At 41.9% G+C, this 25,892-nt stretch overlaps 1 protein-coding gene across 3 annotated transcripts in view; it reads left to right on the top strand.

The window, feature by feature from the left end:
* CCDC88C (coiled-coil and HOOK domain protein 88C) overlaps positions 1–25,892 on the top strand; it is a 132,435-nt gene that overhangs the window by 82,910 nt on the left and 23,633 nt on the right. For all 3 annotated transcript variants that reach the window (XR_013228565.1, XM_077323495.1, XM_077323496.1), the window contains exons 11-19: positions 1,965–2,111; positions 5,001–5,145; positions 7,804–7,985; positions 18,639–18,776; positions 19,489–20,559; positions 21,605–21,732; positions 22,693–22,834; positions 24,305–24,490; positions 25,625–25,786. Coding sequence is in view for 2 of the 3 variants with exons in the window: in XM_077323495.1 (XP_077179610.1) it covers positions 1,965–2,111; positions 5,001–5,145; positions 7,804–7,985; positions 18,639–18,776; positions 19,489–20,559; positions 21,605–21,732; positions 22,693–22,834; positions 24,305–24,490; positions 25,625–25,786 (2,301 nt within the window). In the remaining variant the exon portion in view is untranslated. The remainder of the gene's footprint in view (positions 1–1,964; positions 2,112–5,000; positions 5,146–7,803; positions 7,986–18,638; positions 18,777–19,488; positions 20,560–21,604; positions 21,733–22,692; positions 22,835–24,304; positions 24,491–25,624; positions 25,787–25,892) is intronic.

Here is a 25,892-nt window from a genome sequence, read left to right as displayed (position 1 = left end):
TCAGAATTTTGGGAGCATTTGTCCGAGTCCCCTCTTCCAAACATGTCAGCATTCCCAGAGGAGAACGAGGATGGGGCAAAATTAAACATGAACCCAGATGCGTGGCTTTTAAAAATAAACATATAGTTCAACACTAAAGTATCGTAATCTTTTAACTGAATTTAAAGGTGAAAAGTTTCATGTCTCTTAACACTCATCTCCAAGCTATAAAAGGTGTATGCACAAGCTTTTTTAAATTAGTTACAAAAGGAGTGGTTGATTAATGGCTTTTTTGTTAATTAAGTGAGAGAATAAATCTTCCATGCCCAAGTTGTTTATGTTGCCTGTCTAACACAAAGATGATTTGCATCCAGCATCAATGCTGCTGGGAATTTCCCCCCTCTTAGAGCTTCAGAGTTAGTGTGGAGTAATTATTTCAAGTAAATTGTTGCTTTAAGGGCGGGATGGGGGGGAGAAAACATTGCATGATGTGAGGGTGGCCACCACAGTGTAACTTGTGAGAGTTTAGCAGAGTTTAACAGAGCGAGCCTCTCCATGGATTATGCCTGCTGAGCAGAGTATGAATATTTTTAAACCTTATGGTGCAGGTGGGACAGTGTTGTGTGGGTGGTTCAGTAAGAATTCCCGGGGGTGGGGGTAGGGGTGAGAATGGAAATATTGAAGAGATTGCAAAGTGGTGATCCTGGATCCCACTGATTGTGTCTGGGATAAGAGGACTTTTATTTTTCCCACTCTGCACTCAGACCCAGATGCTGTCTGGCAGTTCTGCCTCCATGAATATCAATATATGGGAACCTGTGAAGTTGCCCATGGTTAAAGTTGGGCATCCTTATGGAAGCTCTTTCCTATGGAAACCCTAGTGTTGCTGTAGAAGCACAGCAACAGCAGTTTATTTTTCTAAGTGCCTGCAAAAGAACAAGAGACTAGGATTAAGCATTTTGGAAAATACAATACATAAATTAAAAAGTACATTTCCTTGCTAGTGAAGCACAACATCTCCTCTAAAGTCTAGGAACAGCAGCCTGTGCATTTGCTCAGACACTGACTGGTAGGCCTTGGATTGATGGAGCTGATGAGGGACTGCTTGATAAAGGGTTCTCTCATGTTACATATTTCCAGCTTCTCTAGGACGTTGTGGGCTTCTTGTTTGTCCAGTAGCCCTTTGAAGTTCTGCTTAAAAGTTCCCAGCAAGAGGAGTTTGGTTAATAAACTGTTCCACAAAGTCAAGTGCAGCTTTATCCATGGGACTTTTGGAGACTGGATGCAAAGCTTGCAGGTTGTATGCGAGGAAAGATATGACATAGTCCTCCCTGGGTTGAAATTTACCAGGATAGGTACACTCTCTAGGGTAGCCATCCCACCCTGTCTATCTACATGTCCAAGCTCTGAGCAGAATGTAGTGGAGGGATCAGGTGAGATCCATGCACAAAACTAGCTTTGTTGGATTGCCCCTCCTTCAGTGTTTTGGTACCCAGTTAACATTGAACACAAGTCTAGAACTGGGTGCAGGGGACCAGGGGGCATTTTGGATCTGTGGATGGCTGCTCCTCTTCACCTGCAAAACATCTTTCATCTCCTCAGCCCTGCTCTCCTGAAAACACTTAAACAAAGAAGGGTTTTTTGGGCAAACCCTACATGTGTGATGTGTAGTTTATTGTCGTGGAGTTAAAGCGCCCTTGATTTCATCCAGCTCATAGGCATGAGCCAGGGATGGAAAGTTTCATTCTCATGGAACATGCAATGAACTTCAACTTTTCCTGTCTACTTCACAATTTTTGCAAATCTACAGTTTCTACTTTGAAAAAGGCATGGCATTTATGATAATGGTATCTCATAAACAATCATAACATTTGTTATTAAAAATGCCTGGCATTTGTGTTACTGTCATATTAAAGTTTCTGATTTTGAAAATGTTAAGGGAGCTCAACCATTTGCATTTGTGAGATTTTTCTTTTAATTTGCAGGAGCTTCGTGAAGACAACATCATATTGATTGAAACCAAGACAATGCTAGAAGAGCAGCTGATGATGGCAAGAGCTCGTGGGGACAAACTGCATGAAGTCGAAAAGGAAAACCTACAACTGAAATCCAAACTTCATGACATAGAACTGGTATGGTGTGATGTCCTTAATTATCAATGGGATGGTCTTATTTTAAGCTGATTATGTTGTTCATCTGACTGGATTATATATTCCTGTAGCAGGTAATAGTAGTTGTTTATTATTATGGTCATAGATCATCAAATATCAAATACAGATAAAAACAGTAAAAAAAACCATCTGAATAGACTAACATTTGCTAATAATATTCAAGAGGTTAATAGGTCTGTAATTTGCTGGATCTGTTTTATTGCTTTTTTTGAAAATAGGAACAACTGTTGTCGTCCTCCAATCTTTGGGCATCCGGCCAGTTGAGTCAATGTATGTAAACAGGATTGCCAAAAAGGTTGCCCACCACTCTTGAGTTTTCTTTTAGTGCTTCCACTGGGATACCATCGGAGCCTGATGCTTTCCAATTTTTTAAGTGGGCACCATATTCACAGTTTTTCTATTGGTGTTACTGGAGCTACCTGTAGATGGTCCTCATATAATTTCTGAAAGAAGATCATCTATTTGTTATTATTATTATTTAATTTGTTATCTGCCACTCCCAAGCAGGCCTGTGGCAGGTTACAGGTGTCCAGTTAAAATTCCTATTAAAAACCCACTACAATGGACAAGGAATACTGATACAGAAACCGACAACCCAGCAACATGGCGGAAACTCCCCCCCCCCCTCAATATAGCCCCAATTTCTACTAATACCTCCAGAGGGAGGAGGCAGGAGAGACAAGATATCCAAAAGTTGGGTTCCCATTGGGAGAAAGACAAGATATAAATAAAGTAAATAAAATGTAAAAAATAATAAATTGATTTGTTGAGAAAACAAATCACACTAGTTTTATAACAAAAACCCATACCTAGCATCCACATCCCTGTGATAAAATGAACAGTGATACTCTTTGGGACTATTATGCTTAAAACTGTGTATGACTCCTGTAATGATTATGTTTTATTAAGACTTCAGAGAATTAGATGTGAATTTCAAAGCTGGGCATGTTATGGCATGTTTAGCATATAACCATGCTGCATGGGGAGGGAGTTGGGATTTCAGGTAATTTAATACTTGCAGTAATATTTCAGTAATTTAATACCTGGAGAGAGAGATGGTGCGTTACAAGTACAAGACCAATGGAAATTTCACCTGTCTGAAGGAAAATTAATTTTGAAAGGTTGCTATAAGCATTTGTACCCTACCAACCATGTCATGAGAAGGGAAGATATTACGGCTAAGGCTCACTTACTTTGGACACATCATGCGATCAGACTTGCTAGAAAAATCATTAATGCTCGGCATGGTCAGCAGCAAAAGGAAACTTTGTCGCCAAAGGATCCACTGGCTCGACACGATCAAAGCCAATACAGGGATGACCATGAACCAACTAAAAGAAGCAGTCAGAGACAGAGGCACATGGCAAAAACTTTCCTATAGAATCGCCGAGGGTTGGACACGACTGAACGGATAACAACAACAACAAACCCCTATGAGAACTCTAGTTCAGATGCTGTGACATTGGTGCAGGTGATGGTATTTTCCCCTTGCTGCTGCAGGGATTTGAAAGCTCTGTAGTTGTTTTCCTGGCCTAGGCAAATACTGCGATTCATGGCCAACAAGAGGTTGGTGGTCCATCTCCAGCCCTTGTTTTAAGTTTTCCACCCTTAGTTTCTCCCACCCTTTGTTATGCCATACCAGGAGAGCCAGATGCTGTGACAGAACTTTTTGCATTTGGAAATAGCCAGTCACCCAGAGCCTCTGCATCCTTGTAGAAACCCTTAATCCACAGTAAAGGTAGATAGTCTGAGGAAGAGTGCTTGCACTCAAAAGCTCACACCTTGAATAAATTTTAGTTGGTCTTAAAGGTGTCACTGAACTCTGATTTTGTTTAGTAGTAAAGGTGTTTGCCAAGCTGGTCAGCCCTGAAAGGTCAGATATTTCCTCATCAAGCTTCTGGAGGACTGTGAGTTCATGACCAAGGGATGGTTAATACTGTGAGCTATTTGGCTGAAGAACTCATAGTTCCCTGTAAGCATCAGGTTCAAGGAATTGGCCATCCTTAGCTTAAACAAGTGGTTCTTAACCTGGGGGTTGGGACCCCTTTGGCGGTCGAACAACCCTTTCACAGGGGTCACGGCAGGGCAAGCAGCTTGGCCGACAGGAAGACACTGGCATCCACACAACAGTTTTGCTGGGTAGATAGAGAGAACGTTAATCTGTTTGGAGCAGCGGAAAAGAGCGAGATCATCATGGTGGGGCAAGAGGCAGAACTGAATTGAGAAACCCTTGAAAAAAAAAACAATTTATATACAATCATGGACCATGGATCTTCACGCCATTGTTCAGTTTCGGTTTAATTTCTGTGAAAGAACACTTGCATAATTATATGGTTGGGGGTTACCACAATAGGAGGAACTGTATTAAAGGGTCGCGGCATTAGGAAGGTTGAGAACCACTGGCATAGTGCAGAGTATTCTTTGTAACTATGAAGTATGCAGGCTAATCATGAGTTAATACTAAGAAATTCTGGAGACGTCCCTTATTTTGTTTCATTGCACTCTGTATGAGGCAGAAAGGAATTAATTGATAGTGCCCACCCTATCTCATTTCAAGCCCCTGGACAGCTAGCTGAAATACGCAGATGGATGCCTGCTAAGATTTTTATTGGAAGACAGGATTAAGTCAGTTTCAAATGATGTTGCAAAATTTTGTTTTTTTAGCATCTAGGAAATGGAAAGCCTTATGCCACCAAAATTGATAATTTTAATGCTTTGCCATACTCTTATCATGGTTGTCTTTTTTACCTGTTGTATGTTAATGATCAAGAGTCTTCTGTTCGCTGGCCTTTGCCCATATTTTAAAAAATCTTAATAATAATGTGTCCTTCTGTGTGTCGTCTCCATTAGGATAGGGATACGGACAAAAAGAGGATTGAAGAGCTGCTGGAAGAGAATATGGTGTTGGAGATTGCACAGAAGCAGAGCATGAATGAGTCTGTCCATCTGGGCAGGGAACTGGAGCAGCTGTCAAAGAGCACAGATCTGTCTGATAGTAAGAAACATGAAATAGGTTACCTCTGTTTTAAACATTGCTGCCTCTCTTCTGGAAGATGACTTAAAGGTTGATATTCCCAACTAGAAGTGCATAGGGGAAGCATGACTGTCATCAAGCTGTACTCAAAAACTCCCATGCTTTCATGGAGACTTTGGGTCTCCTCATTAAACCTCTTTAAAGGTTTTGTGAGATCTTCCAGTATCATCCCTGTTACAGAATTGCACTCACGTTTGCTTCCTGCAGTAGCACCTTGCACTAGCAAGTTGTTAGGTCCTGGAATTTTCTGCCAAAAGTTCATACAAGGTATTCATGTGTCTCTTTTACCACATATATGTGCGTTGATCAGCTGATCAGTTTGATCAGTCATGGTTTACAGCGCATGTTCACGGTTAATACACGCATTCTTTAATGGCGGTATATACTCATGGAGTATATACTCATGGAGGAAGTATATCACGGTTAATACACGCATTCTTCTTTAATGGCGGTATATACTCATGGAGGAAGTATTCCTTTATGAGCCACATTGAGATAAAATCCTGTGATTGCAGTACTATCGTATTCAGAATATATGTAAGAGGAATGTTGCCATGGAAGTCATATTAATGTAAAAAGAAGGAAATTTCTCAAAAATGAAGGAATTGATTAATAGGCTGTCAAAAGGGAGAGTCATGAGGGGCATATCTCTTCCAGATGCTTGGAGGTTCCTTAAAATTGCTGTTGTGGAAATTCAGATAAAATGTGTGCCACAAGGTAGAAACAGGGCCAACCTATCTAAGAGAATGTGAGTGGCGTTAACCACAGAAGCTCTAAAAGATGCAAAATCTTCCTTAAAAAGAAATCCCGCCCAAATGAGAGACATAAAAAGAGAACATACTCTGGCAAGTGCACTAGCATTTAATTTTTATTTAAATACTTTTGAAAGCACAAAACCAGGCAATGAGGTCAAAAAATATTATTATTTATTATTATTTCATTTTTAGACTGCCATTCTCCAATTAGGTCTCAGGGCGGTTTACAGCATAAAACAGTTAAAAACACAATAAAATCCCCATAAAACCACAAATCATAAATTACATCATATGTTAAGGAACTGTGGAAGAGGGGAGAAGGATAGTTCAGAGACATTCAAAGTCTTCTTTGCATTAAACTACTGTGTTTCTCTAGTCATGTCCGTAATGGACACATACAATAATACCTTGCTGCTTGCAAGTATATGCTCCCTGTGACTGGAAGGGCCTGTTGGCTTCACAGTGCTGGTTTTAGAGTACTGACTGAAAGCAGTTCCTGTAATTAGTATGAAATCTTCCATGTTTACAGGGCCATTTGTGTAGAGTTTGTTCTCCGATGCATCTCTACTTCCTCTCCCTTTAAAACTGCTAAAATCAGGGCAAACCTATAATCAGGTTGGGCTAGGCAGCTCATCTCAGGCAGATGGTTTTGGGTGCTATTAATTACAGAGTAGCAAGAGTCAAGTTGTCTTAATTCCATTACTTTTACTAACTAGGGACCGGGGTGCCATTTGGATCTCCAGCCTGCCGCACCCAAACGTATGGGCCCATGCCTGCACAAAAGAGCAACCAGCTATTAAAATTTATTGGAAGCTTATCTTGCAGTGACTTGCAAGGTCTTCCAACAAGTTGCAGTGACACATCTCATTGCTGGCATAAACAGTGGTTATTTAATGAACAGCTGCAATTTTTTGATTTCTGGATTTCCTTTGAATGACTTAAAAACATACACACAACTTTGCCTCTATAAGTAATTGTCTAACTGCAGTTCTAATCCAAGCTTTAACTTAGAAGGTCATACCTCTTGTTAGGTTTGCACTGCAAATGATGGAGGGACCCCCAAATCTGTCACTGAGTTTGAATCCCAAAATTCCTTACTGACTTTCTGCAATGGTAGTTGGAGCGGGTAGCTATGTTGGTTGAGTCTAAAAGAGCTAGATTCACATTTAGTAGCACCTTAGAGACCAACAAGATTTTGGAGCTAAACACTTTCAAGAGACAAATCTTCCATCAAATACCCTGTGATAGCAGAGACCCACTAGACTAGTGGAGCAGTGGCACTTACTCCCTAGTATAACCACAGCCAGCAAATCAGGAACTGTTCTGGAGAATGTATTTTTCACACCCTCCTGAAAGGTTTGCTGGCTCTGATGTTAAATCTCCTAACCAGGATCTGAAAACCATTGAAAGCTGTGGTGTCAGATCCGGTTTTTAAGTAAATTCTGGTTGTCCTTAATTGTCTTTTGTCTGTGCTGGAAAACTGTCCTGATCTAAGGAGAGGAGAGCTGTGAGGTAGGATGGGGCAAGTCCAGTTTCCTAATCAGGATCACAGGTCACCAGGATGGCTTATTTCCTACTTTCACTCTGATTTGACTTCATATATAGTTTTCATTTGTGGTGGAAGATTGGAGGGGGAAACAATGGTTGAGTATGAACAGGCAATGAAGTAGCAGTATGAAGGAATGGAGTTCTCCATCTTGTTCTGAAGCAGGCAGGGGCTCATGGGAATTGTAGTCCATGAACAATGTAGTTACCTACAATCGCCCAATATCCATAGGATGGAGAAATAGACTGCAACCCTAGAAGTAGATCAGAATTTGTGATCATGCAACAACTGGCTATTCTGAATGTTGTATTTCGACAGCAAGGAAATCTTTTGTATATGAATTGAACGAATGTGCATCAAGTCGTATCTTGAAGCTTGAAAAGGACAACCAGAGCTTACAAAATATAATCCAGGAGCTTCGGGATGCATCTGTCAGCAACGAAGAGAGTAACTTTAAGTTTGTGGAGCTGCAAAAAGAGAACCAACAGCTTGGCCAAAAGGTAACAGAAAGGTAGCTGCATATGTGTGGGGCTGATTGGAAGCTGAGGCTGATCCTCTGAGGAGTTTTCCAATTCTGAGTGTTACTCCTGGCTAGGATTGGCAGTTCAAGTTATGTTTTTAACCCCAGGTTGCCCTTGAGTGCCATCCACATGGCTTCACTTTTTCTATTCTTTTCACTGCACCAGTTTGAAGGGGCAGTATTTCTGAATGTTTTTGTGTACATTGGTTTGGAGCCATTGGATTGTTTCCATGGACTCACTCCCTTCCCTCCTTCAAAAGACTTCTATCTGCAGGAAAACTCTCATGAATCCTAGCTGTGCTTTGTTTTGAGAATCTTGAAAATTTTATTTAGACTAATTTAATGCAGTTTTACATTGGATTTTTTTTTTAAAAAATGACTATATTAGCCTTTTAATGTGATTGACATATTTACAGGATATTTTGTTAAATATATATGTGCACACACATATACATATATGCACAGCCACACACAGAATTTGTTTATTTTGGGCAACGCCACCTGTTTTTTTTTTTAAGCTTGGTTTGCTTACCATGTTACACTCTGCCCTCCAGCTGGCAGATAATAATTTGTTTGTCCTTGAGTAAGTATTTTGGGATGTCTCAAGGGCTTACCTCACTTCTCTGTGTTTATTCTGAGTAAGCTGATAGCCGTCTGTATGATCTCTCTGTTTATATGTATTTACCTTTGTGATTTATACTCGCCTTTCTTGAGGAAAATCAAGAATCTCTACATTATAAGCTGTTGTGGATTTGTCTCAGTTGATTATACTTGTTTTTACTAGTGGCAATCTTCTCTAACATAGATTTGCAGAGCCCGGGGAAAGTTATGCTTAGGAGAAACACCCCCTTTCCATCAGTTAACTAACGAAATCATAGTTCTGTGTGAGCAGTGCTACTGTGAGGTCGAGGGCAGCTTTTTCTGTTACATTCTCAATATGACAGCCAGTTTTGACACAACTTGGCAATGTGGTGTTCCCAGGGACCACACAGAGGCACTGTAGCCATTTTACCTCAGGATTTCTGCCACAGGGCCTCGTCCTGTTTAAAACCATGGCAAAGTGAGGAGAGGCTTCTGCTACTTTGTCTTTCAAGAACCTAAACCACTGGGGCATTGGGGCTTTTGAAAAATTGCATGTAAGAACAGGAGCCCCTCCTCCCCCTATGCCATGGTCCTGAACTGGGTCAGGCCCACAGCATTATTTAAAAACCAGGAATCCTGAAGTAAAATGGTTGTGATGTCCCTAGGGACGCCATATTGTCTAGTTATGATCTTAGGAATAATAAGAACACCTGTAGTAATTAAGGTTTGTTAAAAATTATGATAGACTGTGAAAGAATGACTAGAGATGATATTCTGTGGTTTCATTGTTCTTTGTGAATTTCATTTTTTTTCCCTCTACTGCTTCATTTATTTAGATAATTTCTGGCCCACTTTTCTAAATAAAGCGCTCAAGGTCACATAAACCAAAGAAAAAACAATTAAAAACTCAGAATAGCAACACACGCACAGTTCCCTACAATGAAAATGCATAAGATTAGCATCAGTCAGATAATAAAAACATTGTGGCAGTAAGCATCAGCTAAGCAGAAATCATAAAATCAGGACGTGTGAGAGCAGTGAAGTCAGAAGTTCACAATGAACAGTGAAACATGGCCTCTAATATTATATTCTCTCCATACTTGTATCATTTCCTTCAAAGCTGTTTACTATTTGCCATTGTGCCTTGTAGGTACAGTTCAATATGGCATAGACACCACACTGTTCTTTTTTAGCCTGATAACAGGCAAGAAGGGGGACCAGTATTTCTCAATAATTTAGGTGCTCTAAGAACTCTTGATAAGGCATAGATAAATGTCTAGGTCAGCAGCTCATTTAAGAAGCCCTTGCCAATTTTGGAATTGTAGCCACCGAACTATATTCATGTGCGGCTCCCATTTTTGTGCTTCTTCCTTTGGATAATTAAAGGTAGAGGTTCCAGGGGTCTAGATAGCCCAGCCTAGCCTGACGTTGTCAGAAGCTAAGTAGTCTCTGTCCTGGTCAGTATTTGTATGGGGAGACCACCAAGGGAACCCAGGGTTGCTACACAGAGACAGACATTGGTAAATTGCCTCTGAACATTCTTTCCTTGAGAACCCCATCAAGAGTCACCATAACTCATTTGCAATTTGGTGGCAAAAAAAAAAGGCATGAGTGATAGATTTGGACGTGGGGATTCCAAATCAGCTCTTGTATTTAAGGAAACCTAAACAGAGACATTTCAAAGCATTTTAAATGGACCGTCCTCAGTATTTGCAATTCCCTTTGATTGGATTTGGTCAGTTTGGCTCTAAAATTGTGTTTTAGTATTGTGCCAACTTATTTACAAGGGAAGAATTTGGCCTGCAAGCAGGATCCATTATTCAAGCACCTGAGCTTACTTCTCTCCTCCATTTCACTCTTAAAACGGCACAAGATGAGGTGCATATTGTGCAAGTCTATTACAACTCTATTATTTTTCCTTGTTACAAACTATGGAGAGGAGAGGAAAAGAGAACTCTGAACACATGAAGCTGTCTTAAACTGAGCCAGATTGTTGACCTCTTAAATTCATCTACCCTGACTGGAAGCGGCTCTCCGTGATCTGAGGCAATCTTTCACATAATCTGAGCCTACAATCTAAAACTCTTACCTGAAGATACCAGAGATTAAATCTGGTACCTCTTCTATGCAAAGCAGAAGTTCTGCCACTGAACCACTGCCCTTCCCTGAATGGTGGCTGGCTAAATACCAGAACATGCCAAGTCAGGACCCCAAAACATGTAAAACATGAAAGAGATGACCAGAAATGGCAGCTGTAAGAACAGCTGAAAAGTAGATGATAAGAATAAAAGTCTGTGGTCAATGATGTTTCTCCCTAGTAACGAAGAGTGAGTCAACATGAAAGTTGATTCACTGTGGCAGCTGGTAATTCGGTTATAGGAATGAGTCAGATTGCTTTTTGCTTAGTTCCCTTCTTGCATGCACAGTTTCCTGCACAGTGGATTGCTCATCATTTTCTTTCTTAAAAAAGAACTTTCTTAGAGAGAATGAGAAAGATTTTCGATTGTTTGAAGGTGGTCCTCTTGCATGTTAGCTAGATAGCTAACATGGGCCCAAGGGTGTCCTGCTGGAATTTTTACATCCGGAAATAGCCATGCAACTTTCCAAGGATTTTGGATATTTCAACACAGCAGAAAAGTAGAGGCGGATCCATAGATTCTTTGAGTAAACACATGAAAATTGATGTAGCCCTGTTGGTGTTGCAAGCGTCCTGATATAGCTGAATGTCTGCAATGAGCCCTTAGGCATGTTCATGAGGATTCTCAGCAGCAGGGCCCTAATTTTTGTAGAATTCCTGGTTGTTTGGAGGAGACTTCATACATACCTTTGCTGCAACTGCTGAATGGTATGTGAAGATAACCAATTGTCAAGGGGCCACTTCCCTTTAGAGACTTAGCACATTTATAGTTTTGAATGTGTGTGAGGAGATACTGAGCCAGTTCTAATTTTTAATTTTCTAAAATGAGAATACTAGTAAGGTTGCCAGGTCTGTTTTGGGAAATTCTTGGAGATTTGGGGGGCAGAGCCCGAGGAATATGGGGTTTGAGAAGGGGAGGGATCTCATCAAGAGATTACCTTCCAGAGCAGCCATTTTCTCCAGGGGAACTGATTTTTTTTTTAGTGTTTAGATGGCTTGGAATTCTGGGAGATATCAAGCCACCAGGACTGCATATCACTGACCTTGTAAGTCATACGCAGTCCAAATCTTTAAAGCCATTGTTCTCTTAGAGTTTGATTTAGGTCAAGAAGGCCAGACTCTCCCTTTGAAGCAGGACTGCTTCTCTCATATGGCCCAATGATACAACTTGTTCATCAGAACAAAAGAGAAAAGTTTTGACTGTTTGGCCAGAACTTAGTGGCTTAAAGTATGCATTTTTATACGTCTCACTTTTTAGCCATTAATATTTTTCTAATTGATTGTAACATCTGGCTAACTTTGCTCATGACACATTATTTAGGCTAGAAAATCCCAAGCAGTTTATTGAACTTAAACTGCAATTTACAGCTTGTTCAGTGTTATTATGTTAACATTAAATTGTAATAAAATCAGAGTCCAGTAGCACCTTTAAGACCAACAAAGATTTATTCAAGGTGTGAGCTTTCGAGTGCAAGCACCCTTCGTCAGACTATGATCTTCTTACATGACAGGGAATATATAGCAAAAATCAGTCCTGTTACATCTGTGTCACAACCAGATACAGCCAATGATAATCCTTTGCCATTAAATTGTAATGTATACCTTGTTGAATTATTAGCAAATTCTCAGTTTAAGTCTAGTCAGTTATCAGTGGTACATGTCAGAAAAAAGATACTTCATCCTCAGATCCTAAACAGGCATCAATATTGGTTCTTTTTTCCAATGAAGTTGGCCTATAAGACACAGTTTTGTCCCTCTGATTAAAGAAAACCTACATGAACAATCAAAGTCTTTCAAACCAACGAGTGTTCACTGATCTCAGCGGAGTGGTTGTCGATCCTCTGTTCTTTCCTCACCCCCCGATTACTTCGTTACTGGTCTCGGTGTTTCTCTTCAACTCCCAGGGCTATTCCGCACTCGTCCAAAATAGCACAATGGTTACAAATTGAAATCGCTACTGTTTTGCTGTTATGCACAACGTCGTTGACAATCTGCAACACTCCTGAAACCGATCTGCAAAAAGCGCTTCGTTGTAGCACTTTCAGGGAAATTCCAAAAAATGGATTCACCCTCTGGAACGCGCTACACTCTTGCAACCAATGTGCAACACTAGCGGGAAAGTTCTGTGCGTTACCATTGTCCCTCCCCCTAGCTCTCTCCTCTGATCTTCTGGCGAAGCAATCGCCATTTTTTTTTCTCCGAGCGAGTGGAGATCAACACACCAGCGAGCCTTCGTTTACCCAGCGAGGCTTCCCTGGCTGCAGAGCTGTTTTAAGTCACCAAGCACGAAACAACACACAGCCCCGTTTGCTGGTTTATTTTCCGTTTATTTTTCACTGTATTTTCGGCCGAAAATCATGCCCGTGCGGGGGGGGGGTATTTTTTTTTCCACTCGGGGGAGCGTGGCAACGATGAAATGGCAGCTCAAACACCACCTGCTAGCTAGATGGCTCTCCGTTGCAACGAATCAACGCAGATTCGTTGCAACGTGTGTGTGTGTTTTTTAAAAACCTTCCTTAAAGGGAAAGGGGCTTTTTGGGATCATGATAACGGCCGCCCATTGGCTGCTTGATGGCCAGGGGTGGGACGAAGCTCGGCAATATCGCTTCCTTTCTAGCGATTTTTGCTGAGACCAGAAACCTGTGGGAAACGATAGAAACGCAACTGGATTCCACTACAAAGCCAGGTATGCATAACGATGAATTCCACAATTTAAAATGGCGATTTTCATCCCGCAACCAATTTGCCACATAGATCCTGGTGCGGAATGGCCCCCAGTATTACTTGTCACTGTCCCTCCTTCCCTTCACCTCCCTGACACTGGTTCATCTTCCTACAGGAAGAGACTCAGAACCTGTGAGCTGGAGAATTCCGTTTGAGACTTTGGAGAGTGTCTGTGAGTCACAGATGCATCAGTAGCCTGTGGCGGTGCCATCTATTCAGACAGTGACCCAATATTCTGTCGGGTCAGTGCTAATTGATCCAGAAATCAATATTTGAAGGGGGCCTTCAGAGAATAATGAAGTGTCCATGACAGATTCCAGCAAATAACTCTTGATAATTTTAACCTTTAATAGTCTGCTTGAGAAAAGTTTGAACAAAGCACACGTTTTGAGCTAAATAGCTTTTATTTTTTCATTTTGGGAGTCCTTAAGGGAAAACAAGCACTTTCAAATAGTCGTTCTCATTTGGTGCAGGTCCCCTGGGATACCCTTGTGAATTGCAGTTGTCACTGAGCTCAACAAACTTCCCCTAGGGGGACTAATGGTGTATTGCTTTTACTTTTGAAATTGCTAAATTTTCTTATCTAAAGAATGGTTAGCACCTTCTTATCAAGACACTTCCTGTAACGTTGGCTAATAAATACTTACAGTCTGCTCATCTTCATCCATTTCTTCCTGTGAGTCAACCTTATGTATCTCAGTAACAGTCTTGCAAAACCAACACCAAAAAAGGAACACAACCCAACCTTTACAGGTAGGAACTCAGAATTTGAGCTATACAATAAAATAACGTAAAAATGTTAATTATTTATTATAGTGCATAATTAAAAACAGACTAAAAACTACATAAAAACTATAAAGCAGTGGTCCCCAACCTTTTCGAGGCTGGGAACCGGCAGGGCAACTGCCCGCCCACGCATGCTGTGCATGCACAGCCGCAGCCGCGCATTGTGCATGCGCGGCCAAAATCGTGCGTGCGTGAAAAGTGCCGCGCATGTGCGATTTTGGCCGTGCATGGCGCATGCATGCATGCGCGGCATTCCTTCTCCCCCCCCTCCCGCAGTAAGAAGCTTCCTGGGCCGCACGCTTGAGGCCTGGGAAGTTTTTTACTGCGGGGGGGCGGGGAGAGGGAGCCGCGGCCCGGCGCCAAGGCCCGCAGGTTGGGGACCACTGGTATAAAGAACTAACGGCACATAAGACCAAATGCGTTTTGACCCTACTGGGTCTTCCTCAGTGGTCAGAATTGTGACAATACACTCTATATTAAATATCTGTACTCATTAGAAAGTGTAGCTGAAAGGTTGAATGGGATCTGTAAATTATGGTTCCAACCAATATATGTAAATTTTAGACTATTTGGAGACCACCTCCTATGGCATATGCCTAGGCCCACCACTCTTCGCTATTATATAATTCTGTGCTGAGAGTGTATCTCATGTGCGTCAGAAAAAAAACTTTATAATAAGTTCAGATATTTTATATAGAGTGTATTGTCACAATTCTGACCACTGAGGAAGACTCAGTAGGGTCGAAACGCGTTCAGTAACGGTCTTGCCAACCTGTTGTTTGGTCTATTAATTTGCGAATAAGGACTACACTGAACAACTAGTTTTCTAAAAAGTGTACACAATAATTGGGATGCTAGGAGATGCCTGAAACCCTTCATGCAGTTTCAGGCATAACACCAAAAAAGGGGGGGGGGGTGTTTCCCTCAACTCTATGATTCTTTTCTTGATACCTCCCTCCTTTGATAGGTTATAACACTCTAGCTGAAAATCTGCTGATCATTTCCTCTGTTCCCACTTTGAGGCCATTGCAGGCTCGAGTCCTGATGCTTTAGGTACATTAAAACAAGTACTGACAACACAGTATATCTAGAAGGCCCCCTTGGACCTGTGCAACCCTCTTCTGAGTAGTCCCAGTTTCAGATGTGGTGGTGATCAGCAATAGGATGTTCTCAGTAGTAGCGTCAAGTTATAGAACCATGGGATGCATCAGACCATTCTCCAAGGAACCTTCTATCAACTTAAATGGAAGGAAGGCTCCTTCGGCTAGAGAAAGGCTCCAGACTTTGATCAATGGAATGATAGCATAGGGGTAAGATTGACATTATCCCTAGAGACCTTCAAGTGGCTGGTTTTTGCAGTGCCAGGTGGACCTTGAATTCGACTGAGTTTTCAGGTGATAAAATGTTTTCTTAGGTATATCTTTCAGCATTTATTACTGTGATAGTGCTGGTTTTGCTGCTTCCTTGTGGCTGTAATAATGTTTTCTATTTTATTTCCCCCAAATATTTCTGTCTTGCTCTTCAGACTTAAAGCAATTATAACATCATAGATTGAGCAACCAAAAGCCTGGGCAAAGAAAATGTATTGGTCTTGGAGTAAGGAAATTTGGATTAAGGAAATTTCAGATTTCTGGTGGCGCAGCAAAGAAATCTCGGTTCATTCTTGCTGGCTGGTTGCTTTGCTCTGGAAACACACAGAGTTTTTCTTCTGTTGTCAGGCTGAGATAGGATTGGGTGGCTCATTTAGAATTATTAAAAGCGTGTCAGATTGCTCTCCAAAGTGAATCAACAGCCCCTGCAATTTTGTCATGATCTGTGTTCACAGAAGCAAAAACCCTTCAGCAATCACATTGCTGCATTTATTTTCCAATGAATGCGTTTTAATTTTATTTATCTTCTGTTTTTAATTGCCTTGGGGGTAGATAGGCTGAATTGCAAGATGGAAGTTATTAAGGGAAAGAAGCAGCATACATCTATCCTTGCTTTATTTGTAGATTCCTAGCTTTAGAATTGGTTCCCCTGCTAAATAGGCTATAAGCACAAACAAAAAATATTGCCCGAATCCAAATTTTACAGCAAGCAGAAGTTTGTCTGTGACATGCGCAAGCATCACTTACTGTCATGCTCATGCACTGACCTCCCTCTTTTTATTCCCTCTTCCCCCTTCCCGCTCCCCCCTGTGCCTCTGCTGAACTGAAAACTTCTGGGTTTGGGGAGCCTAAAACCCAGCTTCAATTCCAAATCTTAGTCTGGTGATGGAAACAAACTCCAGTTGACCAAGCAGCCCATATGTGGACTTTGTGGGAAATTAGAAGCTGTCTTTGTGAAGGAGGAATACGGGGAGGGGCAGAGAGAAGATGCTTGTTACTCTTGGTGGCCATGAGGCTTACCTGCATAATCCAGATAGTTGGACCACTGGACCAGATGGCAGCAGCTGTTCCATCTTTCATGTATATCATTTTACAGCCACAGATAATTTCCAGAAAGATTTCTGCCAAACATATTTAAATTCCCTAGGAAAAAAAGAAACCATTTAATTACCAACATCTCATCCTGATGTTGACAAATATCATGATGTTGAACGATTCAGTGTGCCTGGACCTTTAGCAGCAGAGCTGCTAAACAAGCTTAGAGGCAACTCAGCAAGGGCTCTTTTAGGGAATCCCTTTAAACTGGACTGCCCAAAAGAACTGTTGATCCTGTGGGGAAAACTCTCCCAGCAGGCCCGGCTGTGGCTCCACTGGGCAGCCTGGTTTAAATTGGGCTGCCCAACACAGCTAGCCAAGCAGAACTCTCCCTACAGGCTTGGCTGGGCAGCCCAGTATAAGGGTGAACTGCTTTGTCTCCTACTCTGGGCAGTAAAATAGCCACTCCAGTAATCAGGCAGGCAGGATATGCTCCCTTTTTACTTTATGAGAGTAAAAGCTTTGCCTTCCAAGGCTTCAGCTTCCCCACCCTCTGGGTTCGTCCTGCAGTGCAGCCACATTCAAGTCAGTGCCTTGAGATACAAATATAAGTTAAGTTTATTGGCTTAGAGAGTATTGCATAGTGTAAATCACTCAAGTACAAGTAATAGGCATGAAGCAAATAAGGCTTGCTTCTGCTATCTAAAAGCCTGCCCATTAAGATTTAGAACTTATTACCTTCAAGCATCCCAGGATGGTATCCTTTAGTCATCCAGCTCACCCATTTTACAAATATATAGGTTGTCTTTCTGCTCGACAGATATAGCATGGTGCAAACCAGGGTGGAAGAATAAAAAAATAAATAATATATGTGCGTTAAAAGCCCTCTTTCAATCAAACAATACCTCACTCAATTTGACAGCCAATTGAAACCAAACATGTAATTTAATTTGCATTTCAGCTGTGAAAGGGGGGAAACAGCCCACCAAGCACTCAATCCTGCGGGGGGGGGGGGGGGGGGAGTTGTCTCCACAGGCTCAGCTGGGGCTCTGCTGGGCAGCCTGGTTTAGAGTGAACTGTCTAACATAACCTGTTAAGTAGCTGATCCTGTGGTGAGAGTTCTCCCTGCAGGCTCTGCTGGACAACCCGCTTTTGCCAGCAATTCCCGAATATATATGGGATTGGGGGATTTTTTCCAGTTCTCTCAAAAAATCCTGGCTCCATTTGAGAAGCCAAAATATACCTGAAAAATGCTGATAAGATGTTTTGGGGGTATATTTTTGGATGGGATAAACCCAAAAGTACATCCTTAGCAGGAGATCTGTAACCTGCCATGAGCCAGCTCCGGGAGTGGCAGGGAATAAATTTAATAAATAAATTACTACTACTACTACTATTATTAATAATAATAGTGCTGCACACCTTGGCACTATACCATCCTTCAAGCCAGGGTTAGTCAAACTGCGGCCCTCCAGATGTCCATGGACTACAATTCCCATGAGCCCCTGCCAGCATTTGCTGGCAGGGGCTCCTGGGAATTGTAGTCCATGGACATCTGGAGGGCCGCAGTTTGACTAACCCTGCTTCAAGCTGTTTCTCCTCTCCATTCATTTGCCTGGCAGAAGACAAGCTGCTGATATGGTACTGATGGGGGAGGAGTGGATAGAGAACGTGCTTCTGGGGCCCTCAAATCCTGGAACCAGCTCTAGGACAGTGTTCTGTTGCAAACTGAGGTCCTGCTGCAAGCTTGTGTCATTTAGATACTTGGCAATATCTTATGCCAGGTCTTTGAATACTGCTTGCTGACTTCTGCGCCAAAGAAGCGTGGGGGGGGGGGCTTATTGGTCCAAACTCGTCGTCTTGGCATAAGTATCAATGAATGGGGGGGGGAGAGAAAGTTCAAAGCATTTTTTTTTCCTTTTTAGAGTGTCCTTGTATGAAAACAGTGTGTTGTTCAGGCTTGTATGCATGATGTATTGTGGTAATTTTCTCCCTGCAGATTGAGAAGTTACAAAACCAGATTGAAAGAGAGAAGCAAAGCAATCAAGACTTGGAGACGTTGGGCGAAGAGCTCCTAAAAGAGAAGGAGGAGTTTCAGGGCATGATGGAGACCTTAAAGGCTGACAAAGAGAGACAGGTATAAAGAAAAGTGGGCCTCGGATTTTCTCTCCAGAGGCATACTAACTTAGCTATGTAGAAAAATGTGTTGGATTCCCAGTGTAAAGGCAACCAAAGATTTTTCTCTGCTGGCTGGTTTTGTTCAATGAAAAAGCAGTCCGTCCAATTCACCTCTGCCAATTTTATAACCTTTGAGCATTTCCTGATCTTTGCGTTAGTTTGGAACTGGTGCCAGGAGGATATAATTCAGCTTCCATATTAGTAAAGGAAGAATCTTAACACCTTCGGCACCTGCTGTTCTGAATAGCTTCAGCCACTCATATTTTAAGTTGACAAGTTGGCATTATTGGGCCTATGCATTTATATTTCCTTAACCTTCAGGTAAATTTGAGTTCATCCTGGAAGATCTAGCATGAATTTCTTCTAGGAGTGTAGAAGGGGTTTGCTGGTCTAAGGTAGGCTACCTCTATCTCCTTGCTTGCTGGGACTGCTGTGTGTTGATGCCAGCACTTCTAGCCTTTCTGTGTTGGCCATGACCTTATCATGCCATGGATGTGGTAGAATCCGTGACCAGTACAAAATTTCATTAATTTCTGTGAGAACATATTGGTGCAACCACCAAATCTCTATACTCACGTACAGCTTGCTAGAGTGCAGTTTATGATAGAACACATCCATCCCATCAGAGCTTTATGGTATTCAATTTTCCACCTCATTTATTTTAAATATAGATAAAAGACCTAGAAAAAGAAACGCATCATCTCAATCAAGTGGTTTTATCGCTAAGGCAGAGATCACAGGTCAGCAGTGAGGCCAGAGTGAAAGACATTGAAATTGAAAACAAAATACTCCATGAAACGGTGATCGAGACTAGCAGCAAGCTCAGCAAGCTGGAGTTCGAGAAGAAGCAGTTGCAGAAGGACTTTGAGCAGGTTAAAGAGAAGGTGGAAAGAGTTGAAGAAATGGACAAGGAGCTTCATCGGCTGGAAAGGGAGAATGAGCAGCTCACCAAGAAAGTGGCAGCCATGAAGGTCACCACAGACAAAATGGAGGTAGTTGAGCAAGAGAACAGGGATCTGGAGATGGAGAACAGGAAGCTGAAGAAATCACTAGATACTTTGCACAATGTTACAGTCAGACTGGAGAGCTTGGAAAAGGACAACAAGGAATTAGATGAAGAGAACTTGGAACTCAGGAGGATGGTGGAGACAATGAGATTCACCAGCACAAAGATGGCTCAGATAGAGGCAGAAAACAAAGAACTGGAAAGGGAAAAAGAGGAACTTGGGAAAAATGTGGAAATGTTAAAGATGCTAGTCAAGAAATCTGAAAGGTTAGAGTTGAGTTACCAGAGCGTCAGTGCTGAGAACCAAAGACTCCAGCAGATCCTGGAGAACAGCAGCAAGAAAATCCAAGAGCTAGAGAAGGAACTCCAGGGCACTAGAGGTGAAAACCAGACTCTCAGTAGAAGATTGGAAGAGCTAAAGATTTCAAATAAGCGTCTGGAGTGGCTGGAAAATGAAAAGAAACTGCTTGAGCAAGAAGTGTCCCAGTTGGACAAAGACAAGAAGATGCTGGAGAAGGAGACCAGAAGGCTTTGGCAGCAGGTGGAACTAAAAGATGCCAGTTTAGATGACAGCACTGCAAAGTTGGCCGCTGTGGAGAAAGAAAACAGAACACTAGAAAAAGACCTTGCTAGGTCCAGAGACTCGTCCAATAAGATGAAAGAATTTGAGAAAGACAATAAAGACCTCCTAAAGCAAGTTACCATTGATAAAAGAACACTGGCTACATTGAGAGAGGTAAGTAAAGTAGCCTTTGTCTGAAGAGAGCACAAGTTTCTGCATCTAGCATAGACAGAACAAGTATGTAGGTTTGACTGAACTAAAAAAAGAATGAGGGAGACGTTATGTGGTAGCTTAGAGCATTGCATTTTGTTATGGCCCCAAAAGAGAGAGAATATATTCTCATGACACGGTCTGCAGCTGATAGGCACAGAGTATTCTGACACAAAAGCCTGAAACCTATAGGGAGGGGCAGCTTATAAATCCAGTAATAATAAAAATAATAACAATAAAAGATACTGGCTTGCCCGTGAATCCTGTGACCTACATCTGTGAATCATAATTTGATGGAAGTGGATGCTAATTAACATCAGTAATAACTTTAGAAATGCATCAGTGTGATGATATTCTTTAAAAACCATCTCCCAGACCACACCATAAAATTTGGTTAACCCCCCCCCCCACCCCAAAAAAAATACAGAGTTGTAACATCTAGAACTATACCCTACAACAAAAGTTATCTTCTAAAAATTATGAGTTGGAGCTTGCCTAACTTCTTTGGTCAAAGCTGTAATTACGAGAGCCTAAGCAAAAATGGATATTGCCTATAATACTGTAATTGGAGATTGTATCCTGTAGTAAATGTTAGATGAGTTGTTTCCACAATGACTTCGCTTTGGTCTACAGAAAGTTCAGTGGGGTAGAACCAGAGCTGCAGATTGATGCCGGGTCAAGTCATCTCATTTTGGTGGCAATAAAAGTGGTCTTGGAAATTACTAGTTCAATTCGGTCAGTTAAAGTGGACTAAATTTATTTAAACCTCTAGTAAAATGGGTCAGATGAATACCGTGAAATCTTCATGTTATGACCATCAGGTTGAACACATAAATTAAGGCTCCAAGGTTGCTTCCTTGACTGTGTCATTTGGTCTATAAAACCAAGAGTGGTACACACACACACACACACACACACATATTTTAAGCCGCCTCCCAGACCCATGCTTTTGAACTATACTTGTGTTTCTCTCACTATGCCTGCTAATCAAATTTTGTGCTATTTTCAGGATTTGGTTCTTGAGAAACTGAAGAGCCAGAGATTGTCCAGTGAGCTGACCAAGCTTGGCCAGGAACTAGAGAAGATTGGATTGAACAAGGAGTTGCTGCTGCAGGATGACAATGGCAACAATGACAAGTGAGGCCTTTTTCTGGTAGTCTCGTGGAAGGCTTTTCTGCACATGATGCCCTAATTTTGATCTCAGAGGTTCTAGATTGGGTCTTCAATAGGGAGGTCTTGAGTAGCTACCTGACAGCTATGGAACAGATTGTGCATCCCCAGAAGACCCAGGAGAAATCACCCCCCAAATTGTATTCTAGACCTTTTTAAAATAAAGCTTTCGTTTCTCAGGATTTGTCTCTGTGCTGCTTAACTGATAGCTTCATTTATAATGTTCCTACTGGAAGAAGAAGAGATGGCTTTTATACCCTTCTTTTTTCTACCAGAAGAAGTCTCAAAGCAGCTTATAATCACCTTCCCTTCTTCTCCCACAACAGTCACCCTATGAGGCAGGTGAGGTTGAGAGAGTTCTGAGAGTCTGCTCTGTGAGAACTACACAATCAGGGCTATGATGAGCCAAAGATCACTGAGCAGGATCCATGTGGAGGAGCAGGGAATCAAACCCAGCTTGGCAGATTAGAAGCTGCCACTCCTAACCACTGCACCAAGCTTGCTAAGACAGAATAGAACATGATAACATGCCAGCGTGGGGGGAGTAGCTCAGGATATTTTATTTGCTACTCTGAAGCAGGAATAGATTGGCAACCCACATTCTGGTTAATGTTGCTGTACTGGTTAGGATTCTCTGCTCCTCTTCATGTGGCCAACTAGGTGACCTTGGGCTTGCCACAGCACTGATAAAGCTGTTCCGGCCAAGGGCTGCCGTTCATGCACACTGACCAAATCCCAACAAGCTTAGGTTCAACAAGATTATTATATCATATACCTTCCAACTTATACCTATTTGGTTTTCCTAACAAACTAAACAGATCTTTGCTAATAGGAAATTAGTGTTGTTGCAGGTACACAAGGAGCACTTGACATCTCTCAAGATGTGCATGCTGTCCAGTATTGAAATGTTTTTGCTGTTGCCCACAGGAAATACCAGATCTTGGAAATGAAAACTGAATGTGCAATAAAGTCAACACTAGCCAGTAAAGAAGAGAAAATTGTTTTGTTGGAGGCCCAAGTGCAAGAGTTTCTTAACCTGAATCAGCACCTACAGAATGAACTCAATACGGTAAAAGAGAAAAATTTGTCTTATGAGGTCTAGGCATTTAATAGACTAAGTAAGCTATCAATTGTCTGTTAGAATGCATGGTGTATTGGAGATAGGAATGTAATGCAGGGGGCTTGATTTATTTATCTACATGCAACACGTACAGTGGAAACAGGCAGGTAAGTTCTTCATAAAGGTAAAGGTAAAGGTATCCCCTGTGCAAGCACCGGGTCATGTCTGACCCTTGGGGTGACGCCCTCTAGCGTTTTCATGACAGACTCAATACTGGGTGGTTTGCCAGTGCCTTCCCCAGTCATTACCATTTACCCCCCAGCAGCAAGCTGGGTACTCATTTTACCGACCTCGGAAGGATGGAAGGCTGAGTCAACCTTGAGCCAGCTGCTGGGATTGAACTAAACTTTTGGGAATGCAGCATCCTCCCCATTTCAAGTTGCTAGAGCAGGGGTAGTCAAACTTTGGCCCTCCAGATGTCCATGGACTACAATTCCATGGACTACAATGGAATTGTAGCCCATGGACATCTGGAAGGCCGCAGTTTGACTACCCCTGTGCTAGAGAAAGAAACAGCCTCTAGTGTTCTTCTGCAAACATTTGCACAGTTCATTCAGTGCTGTAACTAGGTTCTTTAGCACACAAGTGGACGTGGTTTCTTTCCTTGCCATGGTGTTAAATCAGGCAGCATAAAATGTCCCTTTTGCACGTTGGACAGTGGTTGCTGGCCAGTTGATCATGAGTGATTGGTAGCTCTTTGTCAGTTCAACATTTGTCATGGGGGAGCTTGCCTTTCTGAACACTCCAGAGAGCAGCTGTTTCTATTTCGGCTCCGCTTCTGAGCTCAGCCCTGAGGCTGTGAGAAGCCAGTGCTGACAAGAGCTTGGCAGACTTCACACCATCTTCCCTTCCACCTGGCTCATGTCCACCCGCTTGCAGTGCCCTTGTTTCCGGAAATGCGTTTTTTTTGTGCAGTGATGGGGCATTCTGGTTATCCAGCACGGCAGTACCCCTTTTGTAGGTGGGGGCAGAGTGAGTGGTACTCATTTATACTAACATCCACACTGCCTCCCCCTCCCCTCCAAAAATAGATCGTGGCCTTTCCATTTCCCTCAAGCAAAATTCTGGCAGACAAAAAAGTTGTCTATGCCTGATTGTAGAAACGCAACCCTCTCTTGTGAAGCCTTCCAGATGCCAAAATGTAGATTGAGGAAACAGAAAACTTGTCAACCAAAAAATATTGCCATACCTAAGAAGTATCAGAAACTTTTGAAGATACATAGAATCACTTTCTAAAAGATTTAGAGCAGAAACAAGAGAAACTGTCAGACTTGTGAACATGGCAATATGTATTCCACAAAAAATAAAACCTTTCTTGCTCATTTCTGATTGGTAGACAAAGATTCTAATTTCATTCTGCTGACCTAAGAGCTGTCTTCAGTTGTATGCTTGACAAGGCTTTGCCTATGTATTTTGCAGGTAAGGAAGGACTTTGAAGGTCTCAAGCAGAATAAAAAGGATGAAATGCATGTGTTGAATTCATTGAAACAGTCCTCAGAGAACGTTTCTAGTTATCAGGCAAAGGAAAATTGGGAACTGCTCCACAAGGAAGCAACTATGGAACTTTTGAAGGTGAAGGACCGAGCTATAGAACTGGAAAGAAGTGTAAGTTTTGGTCTTTCAAATATTATGTTTTAGTTATTTTAGTACTTATATCCTGCTTTTCTCATGAAAGAACTCAGTGGTATATTAAAAATGCACTATAAACCAGTCAAAATCAATCAACGATCCTGCGTTGAGCAGGGGGTAGGACTAGATGGCCTGTATGGCCCCTTCCAACTCTATGATTCTATGATTCTAAACAAACAAAAAAATATGGGTGTGCATTTGCGTCTACCCAAACCAAGAATACACCTGAAAATCTACTTCATTATATTTTTTGGGTACATGCCCGCTTGGGGCACCTCCCTTTCCCACACCTTTCAGGCCCATCATTGGCCATTGGGTGGGGGGGCAGGTCAACATGATCATATATGGTCATATCTCCCAATATATTTTAACACATGTTTAAAAAATATAAAAAATTAACTCCAACCCATTCAGGAAAACTGTCCAGGGTCATCGAGAAACCCCAGAGTTTCACGAAATCCTAGTTGAGAAACCTTGGTCTAAACACTGGGTCTAAACCTTGATCTAAACACTTCTTGCCTTGCAAGAATATGCTCTTGCATTCTTTATCTTATCTCCTGCAGAACCTGACCTGGATCGCCCAGGTAAGCCCTATCCCATCAGATCTTGGAAATTAAGCACTTGGAAGGGCGACCTCCAAGGAACACCAGGATTGTGATGTGGGGGCAGATAATGGCAAACCAACTCCAAATGTCTCTTGCCTAGCATCCAGACAGGGTTTCCTGGCTACTTTGCACACTCACCAGTTGGTTGGTTGGTTGGTTGGTAGGTAGGTAAATAATCTGCAGAGTTTCTGGTACCCAAGAGACTCCAGAGTGCAGCTTGAATACCTGTGATACTGGAAAAGGAGCTGAAAACTCACTTCTGTTCCTTTTGTGTTACTTAAACAATAGACAGGGGGGAAAGGGACCATTGTATCCATTTGTTCTTTCCTCCCTTTCTGATATTCCACTGCCCACTTTGAAGCCAGTAAATGGAAAGGTACTTATGAAGTAGCTGAATTTGAAATAATAGAGGCAGGTTGCTTTACTTTATGCATCACAATTGGCCTCAGAATTCTCACTGTTTCTCCTGCCTGCTTTTTTAAAAATAAAAATTTGTTTTCCTCAGAACGCAGCCTTGCACACAGAGAAGCAGCTTCTCAAGGAACAGTTAAGACATTTGGAAACCCAGAATACCTCCTTCAGCAATCAGATCCTGACACTACAGAAGCAGAATGTCTTTCTTCAAGAGCACAACACTGCAATGCAAACACAAACCGCCAAACTCCAGGTCAGGAAAGTCCCCAGGAACGTCTGCTGGAAATGTTCCTACCTGGCTTGTTTTAGACAGCATTGAAGGAAGTTCCAGTTGCCTAGTTTTGGTCTTTTCAATTCAG

This window comes from Paroedura picta, chromosome 2, assembly GCF_049243985.1.
Source record: "Paroedura picta isolate Pp20150507F chromosome 2, Ppicta_v3.0, whole genome shotgun sequence".
Classification (NCBI taxonomy): Eukaryota; Metazoa; Chordata; class Lepidosauria; order Squamata; family Gekkonidae; genus Paroedura; species Paroedura picta.
The sequence above is the reverse complement of the archived record's forward strand: the minus strand, read 5'-3'. Positions and strand labels throughout refer to the sequence as shown.